Source organism: Spea bombifrons, chromosome 2, assembly GCF_027358695.1.
Source record: "Spea bombifrons isolate aSpeBom1 chromosome 2, aSpeBom1.2.pri, whole genome shotgun sequence".
Taxonomy (NCBI): domain Eukaryota; kingdom Metazoa; phylum Chordata; class Amphibia; order Anura; family Pelobatidae; genus Spea; species Spea bombifrons.
Window position 1 is genome coordinate 115,219,302 of NC_071088.1, and position 15,534 is coordinate 115,234,835.

Here is a 15,534-nt window from a genome sequence, read left to right on the forward strand (position 1 = left end):
AGTTTAACTATCACATACGCATCCGTATACATAACATCCACTGGAAAGTGGCTTTAATCAGATTCCAACAGCACCTACATATCGAAACCTTAAATCTATGAGCATTTATTTTGCTGTCACAAGCGGAAGAGCAATGGATTGGTTACAATGACATGTGGGCGTGGCTTAACGCTATCCATCCTTTCATGACTTTCGTCTCTGTTTTATGGATCTCGTTTTATCTGGATGCCGCTTGCTGATTGGCTACAGTAGCCGATGACGTCACGGCACTCGGTCGGTGACTGCCTGACGTGAATACGAAATATTTGCTTTCGGTCTTCGAACCCAACAGCAGAAGGACAGTTCCAGGAGTGAGGTGAGCTTACACCGCGGACCTTTCTTTTATTGTGGAATATCAAGGTATGTGATCACCCCCCTTTCTGTGATCACACAATGTAAGCGAGGTATTAACCACACAACTAGCGTTTAAGGGGTTAAGTGAATTCGGTCCATTGCATATAAACTTAAACTTAAAAGAATTAGAACGATATAAGATTCTTATAAAGTTCTTTTTTATATATCTGATGCTTTAACTAGTCTGATTACATAATATATCAAGAGTGACAAGAAGAATATTAAACGGCAAATAAACTTAGAGCCAGTGACGTCATGTTTTCATATCCTGATGGTTTTTATTTTTTTTATAAATGAATATATGAAATAATAAATCCCTACCCACAAATACTTAACCTAAGTTTTACAATATATATATAAATTATATTTTATTATATGATATATTTGCTATTTACCAGTGTTAAATATGTTTAATTTATAGGTTACTTAGTTTGGCAAATTATTACTTATAGAACATTAGGTTGAATGAATCCAATTTTCTTCATTTAATTTATTTCCAATTATTGGTGTTATTTTTCATGAGGTTCTTTCGTTATTTGTTATAATAATAAACAAATATAACAAAATAAATAATAACGGCCTTTTTTCAATGTACGCATGATAGGAGGATTTGGATGTAGCTTTTGTTCACCCGTTGAGTATGTCATATAATAAATCTTCACACTGACGTCGGGTTTAATTCAGGGGAAATTAAATAGGTAGGTTTAAAGAATATTACTTGAGTTTTTACATAAAAATAAATGATTTGGATAGGGACAGTTTAATGGCCTTTTTACATTGTGGGGAGAAAATCCACTGTTTATTACCCATTTGCCAGGAGAAGTTGAGTTGTAACGTAAGGAAGTTAGACTATACTGGGAGGGTGGTAGATACATAGAACAGACTCCCATCAGAAGTGGTAGAAGCTAATACAGTGAGGGAATTTAAACATGCATAGGATATACATAAAGCTATCCTAAATCTAACACAAGGACTGTAACGTCTTATATCAGGATAAATGGGGAGCCTAGATGAATCAAATGGTTCTTATATGTTTCTAATACAGTGATATGTTTAGAGGGATGCTGCAAAAAGTATTTTGTTTGTTTTACTTGTATTATGTATTACTTTCCAAAACCTATAACGTTTGTTTACTTTTCAAACAAGTGAATGCAAACATCTATTCGTGGGCTGAACACATGTGACAGGCTTGTGCTTCGGTCATTCTGAAGGTCTAATAAATATATATATATTTTAGAAGCAATACATAGTATGCATCCTGACAGCGTTACTTTGAAAAAAGGATTGCGTGAGAGAATCCCGCGTGTAAAGCAAGATCCAGGGTTAAATAAAGTAGTCATTGATGTAGCTGGAGTCGGTTTAGGCTGAAGAGTTCCTGTGTTATAGTACAAGTCCCACCAATATATTAAACAATTGTAAGTTCGTTGGAACCGGGCCCTCCTCACCTCTTGTTTCAGCCGAATTGTTACATTATATCCTACTTGTTATGTCCGGTTTACTCATTGTACAGCGCTGCGGTATATGATGGCGCTATATACCGTATTTGCTCGATTATAAGACGACCCTGATTATAAGACGACCCCCCAAAATCTGAATATTAACTTAGGAAAAAAAGAAAAAGCCTGAATATAAGACGACCCTAAAGGAAAAAAGTTTTACCAGTAAATGTTAATTCATGTAAACTATTTTTTTTAATAAAAGCTATGATTGAGAAAAATATTTTTTTTTTGTTTTTATTTCTTTTATATTTTCTATTGTATTTTCCAACCTGTCCCCCAGTTACGCACATCTGCCCCCAGGCTTGCCACACCAATATGGCACTGTGGCCCATGATATGCCTTTTAACCCTCTATATGCCACTGTGCCCCATGGTATGCCTTTTGACCCCCTATGTGCCACTCTGCCTCCAGAAATGCCTTATACCCCTATATCCCATTCTGGCATTTAGGGGGTTAAAATGCATATTATGGGGCAGAGTGGCATATAGGGAGGTATAAGGCATTCCAGGAGGCAGAGTGGCATTAAGGGAGTTAAAAGGCATTATATAGAGCACTCTGCCTCCAGAAATGCCTTATACACCTATATGCCACTCTGGCATTTAGGGGGTTAAAAGGCATATTATGGGGCAGAGTGGCATATAGGGAGGTATAAGGCATTTCAGGAGGCAGAGTGCTCTATTAAATGCCCCCTTAACGCCACTCTGCCTCCTGAAATGCCTTATACCTCCCTATATGCCACTCTGCCCCATAATATGCCTTTTAACCCCCTAAGTGCCAGAGTGGCATATAGGGGTGTAAGGCATTCCAGAAATGCCCTACACACACACACACACACACACACACACACACACACACACACACACACACTTACTTACTTACTTACCGGTGCTTCCAATTTCCTGGTGTATTGCCGGGGCAGCGGGTTGACGTCTCATTCCGCGGCAGCCGGAAGGAGGTGGAGTTGGCAGCGGGGGTTTGTATGCGTCCGTCGCAAATACCTTCCCCGGCTGTCAGAGATCAGGAACTCTGGAACAATGATCTCTGACAGTCGGGGAAGGTATTTGCGACGGACGCATACAAACCCCCGCTGCCAACTTCACCTCCGGAAGCACCGGTAAGTGTGTGTGTGTGGGGGGGGCGACGACAGGAGGATCCAGGTCCCCTGCAGCGGTGCGGGGGATCTGGATCTTAGTCTCCTAATCAGACCTCTATTTGAGGTCTGATTAGAAGACGACCCCGATTATAAGACGAGGGGTATTTTTCAGAGCATTTGCTCTGAAAAAAACCTCGTCTTATAATCGAGCAAATACGGTATATAAAACAATAAATACAAATCTTTTTGGTGTACAAGTGGTCGTGTCCATGGGAGCTGTCCTTGGTCTTGAATTCTCACTTAATTGAGCATCTCAAGAGCCCAGACTGCACTTGTATTTATAACGGTGTCCGCCTGTGTTATCAGCACATGGTTAGCTTCAAGGTCAATATCTCAGGAACTTATAAATTACAGTCTCTTTCTTATAGGGCAATAAAACTGTGTTATAGTTCACTTGAGTTCCCCTTCTTACCTCTTTTTGTCTTTTATTTTGTGTTTAATAACCTGGAATAGTAGGCGGACAGGCAGAGGAGGTAGCAGAACCTTCGTCATAATCATTTGATTGACTTATCTTCAAGGTCAGCCCTTAACAAACTAGAAGAAAAACATATATGGTAAAGAGGTTCTATATTGTTTAAATGATTAAACTTTGGAGCTATCCTGATTTTATTCACATTGCAGTAACCAAAAGATATCTAATGCATTGCATTAAGAAATGCAGGGTGTGGCGCACAAAGGGTTAATGTCAACCCCCACCACCCTGGTCTTATCTCTTTTATAAGTATAGTTTTTAACCAGCATAATGTCTCCTGTGTTTACCAGACCCCTTGTGCTGTGGGATATGTTTGCATTTTCAGAAAGAAAGTCTAATAAAAAGGAACGCATGACAATTGATATATGATGACAATCAATTGATATATCTGTGGACGCCGCTGTTGATTATAGAATCAATTCATTTCATTCAGCTGCACTTTTATTCAGGGAATACAGTAGTTTTCTTTCAATTTGCAAGTTGCTTATCTGGTTGCTGAAATAGAATTACAGATATTATGCATTTTGAGGATAAAGTAGTAAAAGAGTTAATATGTCAGGTTTTTTTCTGTAGTCGTGGAGAACGTTTTCACATCTCGGCCCCAGAGGGATCTTGGGTAATCAGAGTGACTTCTCTGCATTCTGGCTGCTGCATAACTGTGACATTTAGCTGTACAAAATATTATATGATTAATAGGTGAGATCCTAATATTTAAGAATGCATTATGCAGGGCTAACAGCCCCTTTGGCAGGAGAAACAGGAGGTGCCAGGTGTTGCTTTGAAACCGTATTCCGCCACAGTATTAAGGAAAGAAATGTGATAAATGACGGAGAATTAGTTCCCTTCGGCTCAGACGCCTGTTTGGTTCCTGTTTGCCGTCTCCCAGCTATTTTCACTCTGCTAACCGCTTCAGCGAGCTGGCGCTGGCCCGGGCTGAGCTGATAACAGACGGAGGTCACTTAAGGACTCGCTGTCGTGCATGGCAGCGTTGGCATACCAACCAAGCAAACGGCGAGATAACTTGCCGACTCTGCCCGATTGCCTTGGAGTACACAGACTCCCCCCTGCTTTCTAGTCTTCAGTAGCCGCACCAGGTCACCTATTTCCTTTTAAAGCAAAAGTAACACATTTCTGTTTATGTTTAAATATAGAGATGGTGGAGTAGAATGTGACACTGCCGTGTTAAATGTCTGTGTGCCACTGTGGCCGTGTAACTTTCTGTTACGTTATTATTATTATTGTTTTATACATGATATTTTAGGCATATAATAAGGAATTGTTTGTTTTGTCAGAAACCGTCATGTCTTCTTCAGATGACTGGACCCCTGGCTCATTGGACTCGACTTCCTCAAAGCTTCTGAGGAAATCCCAGGAGTCTCCTTTTGTTCCGATAGGTAAAGTACTCCGAAGCTGCGATAGATCTAATCCTTGTTACCCAAGCTGGAACTCCAAGGATCCTGCCGTTCACACTTATCTTCCAGCGGCACGTTGATCACTGCTCTGTTTTCTTGTGTGGTTCATAAGACGCCAGAGTTGTTGACAACGCGGAAGACAAATATATATCGCAATATACAGCATTCATGTCTCATGCATAGTAGCTGTGAACATATAACATCTGGCTGGATTTCACAGCTTTCTCTTATGACATCAGTGCAACATTTTAACGACGTTTTTCTACAAAAACAAGAGATTTTGCCCTTTTCGCTACGAGTAATATATAATTTCACAGAAAGTAGATTAATTTGGTGACATCCGGTAACTCATGTGAGCTTTTCATTAACGGCTGAGCAGAATACAGCCATAATATATGAAAACTTTCTTTTCTAATATTCGCTATTATGCTTAAAGGGCAACTTCCATCCCTTACATTTCCTTGCTATACTGCTCTTACGGTTAACAATAGAATGACTTAATCTTAATCACCCAGCCTGACACATTGACTCAGGACAATCTACGGAGGGAAGGATTTCGTTGGATAAATAAGAGTTTCTTATGTAGACAGCTCCTTGTAGAACTTGTGGACAGGCACATAAAATATCACAACTAACAACAATGGCAACATCCATAAGATGGCACTGTTATTACTAGCTTGCAATCTATTATTAGTTTGATCTCATGGGCCCCTTTCTTATCAGCCTAAAACAAATTCCCTGAAACAGCAGCACCCAATTTAAAATCTCATTATTATTAATATTGCATATATATATATATATATATATATATATATATATATATATATATATATATATATATATACCTTTTGTGTTCCTCTTGAGTTTGATATTGAAATGATTTTAAACAATTTAAACCAACATTTGTGTCCGGAAGGAAAGGGTTAAACCTGGCTTTTGATGCAATAAAGACCTGCAGGCTTTTGATCAGAAAACATTACCTATTAGTGCAATCTGGAGTCTGTGATGTGTCCTCATTAGCAAACCTCAATAGCAGGCAAAACGAATTAGTATGCACTATAGGCAGATGGAAAGCCACAGTGACCTCACCTTGTTTAAGTGGCTCCTTCTGGATTTCTTTCCGTTTTTTAGGAGAAGGAGCAGAAAGTTGCATCTCTGTAGAAATTGGTACCTTAAAGGTAGCATGGGTAAAGTAATTTTATTGAACTGAATGTACATTATATATAAATTATTATATAGAAGAATATAAATAAAACAGATATAACTGGGCAAGCTGGTGTTGGTTGGCACCAGGCTCAATTTAACACCTAACTAGTCTCAGGCTCATAACGAGAGGCAAAGAAGTATCTGTACAACTTTTTCTTTTTTAAACTTAATTCTGCTTCCTAATGCGTCTTTAAGTAAAAACAAAATGATTAGGATCCACTATCATAACTTAGGTAGTGTTATCATAATCTTTTATTTATATAGCGCCAACAATTTACGCAGCACTTCTAACAATACATATATTCAAGGTGTATGACAAGACTTGAATTGGCAGACTAAGACAAACCGATACATTAGGTGGAGGGAGCCCGGCTCTAGGGGAATATACATTGTAATTTGTATAAACCACAGTATCATGTATTCTATAATCAATGTCCAAGAAAGGTTTTGTAAAATTTGGCAATTGTTTATAAAGCAAATCTAATGAGGTATTTGTATATATTATTTAGCTTTTCTCTGCCTACCTACGAACACTCAATGCCAAGTCTAGATATACAATACACTGAAAGGCAAATAGTTTTGTGTTTCTTGGAGATAAATATATGTACATACTGGTCTTTTTTTATCACACAGGAGTGGCTGGATTCCTGGCTGTGGTGGCCCTTGGTTTGTACCGGCTGCGTAGTCGAGGGGACCAGAAAATGTCTGTTCATCTCATTCACATGAGAGTTGGTGCCCAAGGTTTTGTGGTTGGTGCAATGACCTTTGGTAAGTGATGATGATCTTTGAACAACAGCACAGTCCGGACAAGGGTGAACATAGCCATGTGGTATTGGGATCACTCATGGGTGCCAGGGATTAGTAGCGATGGTCAAAGGGGAATTTATTCTAAGTAGACAATTCACAACTCATTAAGCGTTTTCACATAAATTGACTGCCGGGTATTAGAACTACCATTCCCATCATGCTCTAAAAACTGGAGTTCTAAAGGGTAGCTTACACTGCGAGAGGACAACTGTATTAATAAAGGAATAACCCATGATGTTGAATAGTGCGTATCAGGATAATTTCAAATGTAGACCTTGATTGTGTCAATGTGAAGACCCCGCCTGTACATATGGTGTGCATTCAGCTTGAACATTGACCTCGTAAAAGTAGGAGGCCACACAACAGGGCATCAACCAATTGAGTTTCCAATCACCCAAGCAAAATGATGCTTCAGGAAAGGGTGACCATGTCAGTTTTTGTTCAGGACACATGTATGTTTCATATGTTGCTGGTCAGCACACGTGAAGAGCAGCCCTGTGGAAAGTACTGTGCATAAACTCAAGAAAGGGAATCAATCCAACTTCCCACACACTGCAGGGCAGCACTTTCCACGTCTGGTCAGCAACTTCGTAGAAAAATGGGCGATGTGATCACCCTACTTTTAGAGTGAACTCACAAGAGAGAACCCAGCTGAAGCACCATAACTACACTTTTATTTTAAACATGCTTTTTCTATCCAGCCGCTGTCACTAATCAAACCTCTTCCAGTAGATCAGGTTGCCGCGTGCAACATATCTGTTACATACTAGCCCTAAAGGCTACTCGATATGTACGTGATAGTGTAGCAGCTGCATGCTTTCTGGTGTCACTTTCTGTCTTGTAGACAGCAGTAGGTCCTACTACTGCTGGTGGACTTGGCTAATTCCTTGGCTTGACAAAGGCCCTGTTTGGCCAAAATGTTGCTTTTGTTTGTTCTCGCTTAATAAAGTATCCTAGAGACTGGAAGCTGTTTGGAGTGCTTGGATTCTTTTCTTTGTTGGCTAATTCCTGTCAGAGAAGCGTGTTTTTACTTGTGCCTCGCATATTTTAATGCTGTTTATAAATGTATTTACTTGGTCAGTAAGTTGTAATATGTTTCTTCACTTCTTGGTCTAGGTGTTTTATACTCCATGTACAAGGAATATATCAAGCCTCGTTTTGACCATTCATCTGAGGAGTAAAGCGGCAGGCCTGTAACACACAGTCACTCATTCATCTTCTTCTGAGACCTATTCAATCATTCATCTCACAGCATTAGGGGGTGCACAATTATATGCTGTCGATGTAACTATATGTGTAAAATGTAGTGGAATTAGGAAGTCAGCAAAGCAGGAGTAGACAGGGGGACCATAAAAGTGTAGATGTACCTCTAACTGCTGTATAATATGCCTTTGTTCAATGTGCTGTCAATATACGTCACCATATAAGAAAAAGTATGTAGCTTGGGGCACCCAACAGTTCCTAATATTTTCTGAAGCAGAGGTTTTGTCTTCACATTATAACAAGCAGCAAGGTGGTCTCAAAAAAGTTTCACAATCATGTGTATTTCATCAGCACTCTGTAGCGCCAGACCATTGAAACATGGCCTCCAACAGTGATCCAGGTCTTCGAAGGAGATGGACAAATTAGTAAAGAAGCAGCACAGATGAGTGAATCACGTTAGTTAGTTCTATAACAGCCTCGCTTTTTGTTAGACAGCTGTGAGTTATGGGAGATCCAGAACAGAATAAGGTGAAATGTTGTGGCACTGATCAAGGAATTCTCAAGCTTATTTATAGTGTGTAAGCCTCTTTCAATGAAGTAGCCACCTTTTCTACAGGTTTACAAGCCACTGGCATTGGTAGTGAGTACAGTGCATGAGGACATCTTAATTACTGACTTTTCTCAATGATGACATGAAGTCATTGGAGCAAGAAGTAAGTTTTACACACTTTTAGAGGTTTGGCATTAGTGGACTGTGAAGCAAATCACGCTTAGCTTTCTCTTTTTGTGTCTTTGCTTGACTATTCTTTTAACTTGGTATTGCCTAAAGACAATATTGGTCTTTTTGTTGAACGCCCAGGCATTAGATTGTGTGCATTTTAATAAATATTCATTGAATGCTTTCCAAAAGTACATTGAAAAAAACAAGATATATATAGAGAGAGCAATTTGTGTGAATTCATGTTATTTTCAAGGTTTTGTAGAAACCATCTGCAATCATTTTTAACTATAGTTTTTTTTCTAGTTTTAGAAAAACAAGCAAAGACAAGGCCTTAGATCAGGGGTGTCCAAGTTTTTTCTGCAGTGGGCCACTTCATCAGAATTGTATACGTGCGCGGGCCGCACTCATTTTTCACTGTGACAAAAAATATGGCCTTTAATAAAATATGCAGATTAAAATAAAGTAAATAACACAAAACCTTTACTCTTCCTCTCACTGATTTCTGGGCCTAGAAAGTTTTGCGACTACAAATTCAGGATTCCCTAGATTTATTCTAGGGATGAACTAAAATGAAAATTCTGGACCAAAACATTCAGGGTTCACTTAGCCAAAACCGAAAATGACCCCCACCTTTAAAAATAATAATAAAAACTCACATTTTTAATAAAAGTAGGTAACACACAATTGGACAAAATTAGCAATATGACTTGGCAACCAGTAAATGCTGGCAACCCAGGCAACCAGTAAATGCTGGTACCTAGGCATGATGGGACTGTGCTCGCTGTGATTGCTGTTAGCAATCACACTCCTATCATGCCAAGTCAGCCAGTACATGCTGGTACAGGGTGGCTGTAAGTGATGTGCAGACCCCATACTGCTGGCAGCATCACTACACAAGGGCAGCAGCTAGCTAGGTTTCAGCATGTACTGGCTGACTTGGCATGATAGGAGTGTGATTGCTAACAGTAGTCACAGTCCCATCATGCCTAGGTTCCAGCACTTACACATCCATCCAGTAAATACTGGAACCTAGGCATTATGGGACTGTGATTGCTGTTAGCAATCACACTCCTATCATGCCAAGTCAGCCAGTACATGCTGGTACAGGGTGGCTGTAAGTGCAGACCCCATACTGCTGGCAGCATCAATACACAAGGGGGGCAGCTGGCCAGGTTTCAGCATGTACTGGCTGACTTGGCATGATAGGAGTGTGATTGCTAACAGCAATCACAGTCCCATCATCCCTAGGTTCCAGCACTTACACATCCATGCTATCACACACACACACACACTCATTTATTCATATAATCATTAATTCACAGATTCATTCCCTCAATCACACACACTCATTCAAACACCCTCCCCACCTCTTTACCTGCAAGGCAGCTCCTCGATGCCGCTTACAGACTTCAGCAGGGGGCGCGGCCTCCCTCTGCCTTCTCTGCTAAAGCACAGAGGAAGTAGGATGTCACGTGAACTCCGCTTCCTCTGTGTGCAGTCCAGAAGACCCTCCCACAAGTAAGTAGCAGGGCTTGAGGTGCGGCTCGCGTAAGATCGGTTGCCCTGGCTGCCGATCTTACGCGGGCCGCACCTCGAGGTCTCGCGGGCCGCATTTGGCCCGCGGGCCGCATGTTGGACGCCCCTGCCTTAGATGAAGGTGCATTAAGAAGGAACCATCATGCCTTTTGAGGATGTTTTCTTCTAGACAGAGTTAGCTTCAGTGTATAGACAGCTGTTTTGGACTATGACCATTAATACCAATGGCTTCAGCCCCAAAACAGCTGGCGATCCAACTGACTGGAACATATTTTTGAAGATAATTGAATATTCTAATCACAGTTTGCAGCCTCCAATTTAATTAAAACTACTTATGATTAATGAAAAAGTTTAAAAGGTGAAAATTTTTCCCCTCTCTTATCTGGCCATGGAGTGTTCTGGTCACTTGAGAGCTACTCAGAGAATAGCTGGAGACTCCTGTAGAATATGACCAAGGTGGTCTGTCTTTGACTTTTGCACTAGAGTAGTTGTGTCAACTGTATGTTAGTTACATGTCTGCTATAAAGGAACAGTAAACCTTTTATTTTTTCAGTATGTCCAAAGACCTTTGGTGTTCCTCTCCGAATGTACTGTGACAGCTGGGTTTAATTCTTCCAGCTGCAATGGAAATTGATTTTGAGCCTCTCAATCTTGCGAGCTCCAGAGTAGCCCAAACATGTATTTTTTGCCACCAACAAGTCATAGAATTTAGATGTAATGAAAAATAAAACCTAAAACCAAATCATAAATTTTCTTTTGAGTAAAAATATGGATGTTTTCTTTATTTCCTTTAGCTTCCTTGTTAATTATCCCATTATTTAATGAAAATAGTTTAATTTACACACAACCTTTGCACTGTATGTTGACATTCTTGCTTGCGAGATGAGAATGGGGCAACACATATTTGCCAACTTCTTTACATTTTTTATAGACTATTAGTATAAAGTAGAAGTTTATTGAACTGTACTCTGCTAGGGGACAGTGTATTGTGAGCACTTTAATATGCATTTGTTAAATCTGGACTTGCAACACCTCCTCGTTAGCTTAGTTTTTACACTACCAATTGCCTAAAACAGCCAATCAGTGGCAGTAAAGCACTTCCATTGAAGTCTCCGCTGTTCCTTCCCCGGGTACTGGAGCTTACTGGCGATAAGTATACCATGGGCAGCAGGTTATGTGTGTGAACAAATCTCCTGTAAGCCAAGGAGCCGAACAATGGGGAAAAAGAGGCATAGATATAGGGTTTTGCAGAATCCCCCTTGTTTTCACAATTAAGTGCATATGATGACTGGAGCGTCCAGTCAAAACGTTACAGATTATTCAAGTGCCAAGGAGATTGTATTGCTTAAATGCAGTTATTTCTATATTAAGTGTACCAACTGATAATAATGCCTGGTGGTTACATTTTTCATAAATAGATATTGTTGTTGGGTATTTTTATTACTACTTTTTGTGTAATTACCAACCTGATATGTAGGTTCTTTTAAAAAGCAGTGGAAAACCAAAAAGAGTTGATCCACGAATAGACCAGCGTGGTAACTTATCGGCTTGGGTACATATAAAACAGACTTAGATTCTGAAGAGTCTGTTCCTTGCTTCTGGAGCTGAATGCTCATCAATGTTGGAAATCACTCTGAGCCAAACTCCTATTGACTGCACCCAAGTTATAGTCAAGCTTTTCCTTTAACTACGCCAGTACCCCAACATACGCAGCCTGTGCACTCTACCCATTTGGAATTGTTAGCAGATGATTGTGTTGTCTATCTGGTGACACTTTTTAACACTGTGTGACTAAAAATGATTTTGTCCTTTTCTGTTCATGCTAATAAATACATAAATTATCAGATCTGTGTTTGTTTGTGCTTTGTAGTCATGTCTGGTTTAACACAACACCAATTGTACAGCAACTCTTATTTTGTTCTTCCTCTGAGCAAGTATTATCTGTGGATGTAGAGCCATGGAAAGAACAAATGTACACATCTGGTAGATATGATACCACACTGAGGAACTTTCAGGCACAGTACGAAAGGAAGGTATGTAAAAGGAAGGAAAACAATTTTTTTTAACCGTTCTTGGTCCATGTCCTAATGTCTAATGAAAACTCTTTAAATATGAACCCTTGAATAGCCATCATGCGGATTCTATATGTAGTGACTCATTGAGCCTCCACACAAGTTGACAGTCCCTACATACTTTGGACCCGCTGTTCTCTTCCATCTTGCACATCCTCCCACTTGGTATACACTCAAATAGCACACGTTTACATTTTTTATGTTTTTATTGCAAAATTAGAGAAACACTTTTTTCGATTAAGGAATCTAAAGCACTCTATACAAACAAGTAAATAACAGCAGTGTCTAGCAAATGAAATACATGTCAGACCCACACAATGAAAATGCAATAGCCATATTTTACTCGGGCTTGAATTGAAATTGAATAAACCACAGATCGAAAAAAAAACACATCTGTATTATGTCCCATTACAACAAAAATCATTAGTGAACCATCCAGTGGAGAGTTAATGATCACAGTGACATAAACATAATAACATCTGATTTATCATCCGTGCACATGGGATTGACATGGACAATACATGTAATTAAATTCATCCTTTGTTCCATACACAGACCATTTATAGTTAGATTTAATTTCACATGATAAATAGATATATTACACCTAATAAGTAAATCATTATTCAAAACACCAGACAAGATGTATTCTACAGATACTGTAAAGTGCAATAAACCCAGCCATGGCTGACAGATAACGTTCATGATATAAATAAGCCACAGATACACTTACAGTCAAAAAATACTGTTGGCTAGATTAATACCTTAATTTTTGGGAAAAGAAGTGCGGTAACCCCCTTCACTGCCAAAGAGCCCCGTGATACATGTAATGTAACAGAAACAACCTATGGCCGCCTTCTGATCAGTTCTATGATTAAAAAGCAGAGCCTTGAAATGTATGGTGATGGGGAAAGATCTAGATCTTTTTAAAGTATTGTTTTTTGAAAACGTACATGAACAATACAGTTAACAAATGGTCAAAGACTGTACATTTCTGAATATCTTACAGACTGGCTGTTTTTTTTATATAAATACAGTACCTTAAATAGTGACAACAATGCTTAACATGTTAAGCACATGCTTAACTTCTTCTCATGCCTAATGGTGCCCCACGCCACCACGCCAAGTCACCAATAAATCCGTCCTGATGGGATGAAGTGTCATGCCTTTAAGTGAGTGGTGTGCTTTCATAAGTATCACAACCAACAGGTTTCTGGTGCAGGCAACCTATAGCACTGTTCCTAGTCACGCCATTACCCCCCTACCTGCCTTGTTCTGATCTTGAGACAGTTGTAGATTAATATGGTTAAAATGAAGTGGGTTAGTCAAAATACCTCACCCCAAACCTTAAGATTTATCCCTTAGGATAACCTGTTCTCATCACAGTAAGTTCATTTTATGGTTATTGCTGATCTTTATACCCCCCCTATTGTAATAGTTCTATGGAAGCTGGTGGCACTCTATAAAAATATAATGCAATGGTATTTTTTGGCTTCTGTAGAAGCTGAGCACAAATGACCGAGCTGGCCCAGCAACATGGATAATGAATTTACAGAGATTTAAGAAATCCACTCACTTTCACTGTATGCATTAAGCAGGGTCAGCTTAGTCCTTATTGCAGGAGAATCTCACTGAGGTTGGTAAATAACACATGGCGCAGTTGGTGAGTTAAATTGTTCAGCTCACTTGCAAACTCACAGTCTAATAAATACACACCGAAGAGATCAACGCAGCAGGATAATATTAAGGGTAATTTAAAAAGAATGTTGGATAAAAGTATGACACTCGTGTGATTTAGCGACTGCAGCATATTCAGTTATTAGTAACATATGACAATCCCCCCCTCCCCCCGCAGTACTGCTATTTTTCTTGGCAAAGAATAATAAGAATAGGTGTTCGGAAACAAGAAAGGTGACATCACCGATGGTACAGTATGTACTAAGTGCTTATTATCTATACTATATTGAATCCGTCAGCAACTAACCCATCTATACATGAATAATTTGTATTCATTAAATCAGAGGTGTGATGACACAAAGAAAAACTACCAGCAAGGCTTTTACTCATCCACTTTTACTCGACATAATTTACCTAAATAACTTTTTTCTGGCGTGTCCATTTATTTAAAGAATCCAGAGATCCATGAGTTTGCCAAATACCTCTGTCTAGTACAGGGTTGGACTATCGTCAATGTCAATGAAATAATTACATCTGTAAAATATTCAAGTCTCTGGTAAAATGCAAATAATGCCAATTACACGTGATGTAACACTGTAATATTACAGTCAGCAAATATACTCTTACTACTATTTATCTACAATGAATCAAATAATCTTTCTTTCTATACTGGTTACAAGAAGACCCCAAGGAATTATATTTAAAGGTCAGATATACCCTGGAAATGACCAAGTATTAATTACTTTTCTGTCACCATAATTTTAATGTATGATATTGTAACGTTGTTTTCTTGCACCCTAGAAGAACTGTTTCTGGTGCCACCTCCATGAGACACATTACTAATACAGGAAGGGACCTCATGGCTGCACCCCCAACTCAGTTGGGATCAAAGTGATGCAATGCGAATGGCATAGTCTTATTTAGGATTATACACAAGTTCAAATATAAAAATCCCCTTTGGGATCCATATGTTATTCCCAAAGGTACACTTTGTTACTTTTGTCTCCGAATTAGCTGTTTTATGTTATTCTCAAGTAATTGTAAATCCAATGGGCACACAAAGGTATCCACTGGCAAAAATGACAGCTTGTCTGACAAGGCTTACAATCGAATGCTCAAAGCACAATAAATTACATAGTATAAAAGAAAAAGTTTTAAAAAAAAAACCTAAAATGAATACTTCGATAATTAACACTTAATTACAGCATGCTTTTGCACCTACTTTTAAGTTTTTTTTTTGGAATCAGTAATTCAAGTAAAACTGTTGCTATCTAAATATATGGGATAGATTAAACTTTATTTAAGTTCCCTGTTATCAATATGCATTTTGAAGGGCCGGTCCCAGCAAGCTTCTTGCAAGAATGGCCGAGCTGGTTTTCACATTAT

At 39.1% G+C, this 15,534-nt stretch overlaps 1 protein-coding gene across 1 annotated transcript; it reads left to right on the plus strand.

Annotated features, from left to right (window-relative positions):
* The first annotated feature begins 264 nt into the window (after positions 1-264).
* On the plus strand, positions 265-9,057 carry HIGD1C (HIG1 hypoxia inducible domain family member 1C). The gene is made up of 4 exons (XM_053455803.1): positions 265-399; positions 4,810-4,911; positions 6,769-6,903; positions 8,059-9,057. Exons 2-4 carry the CDS (start codon positions 4,818-4,820, stop codon positions 8,121-8,123), a joined length of 294 nt encoding a protein of 97 aa, XP_053311778.1. The 5' UTR covers positions 265-399; positions 4,810-4,817; the 3' UTR covers positions 8,124-9,057.
* Positions 9,058-15,534: the final 6,477 nt, after the last annotated feature.

Coding starts and splice junctions, on each gene's coding strand:
- HIGD1C (XM_053455803.1), top strand. CDS start 4,818: ATGTCTTCTTCAGATGACTGGACCCCTGGCTCATTGGACTCGACTTCC. Junction 4,912..6,768: donor GTCTCCTTTTGTTCCGATAG/GTAAAGTACTCC, acceptor TTTATCACACAG/GAGTGGCTGGATTCCTGGCT. Junction 6,904..8,058: donor GGTTGGTGCAATGACCTTTG/GTAAGTGATGAT, acceptor TTCTTGGTCTAG/GTGTTTTATACTCCATGTAC.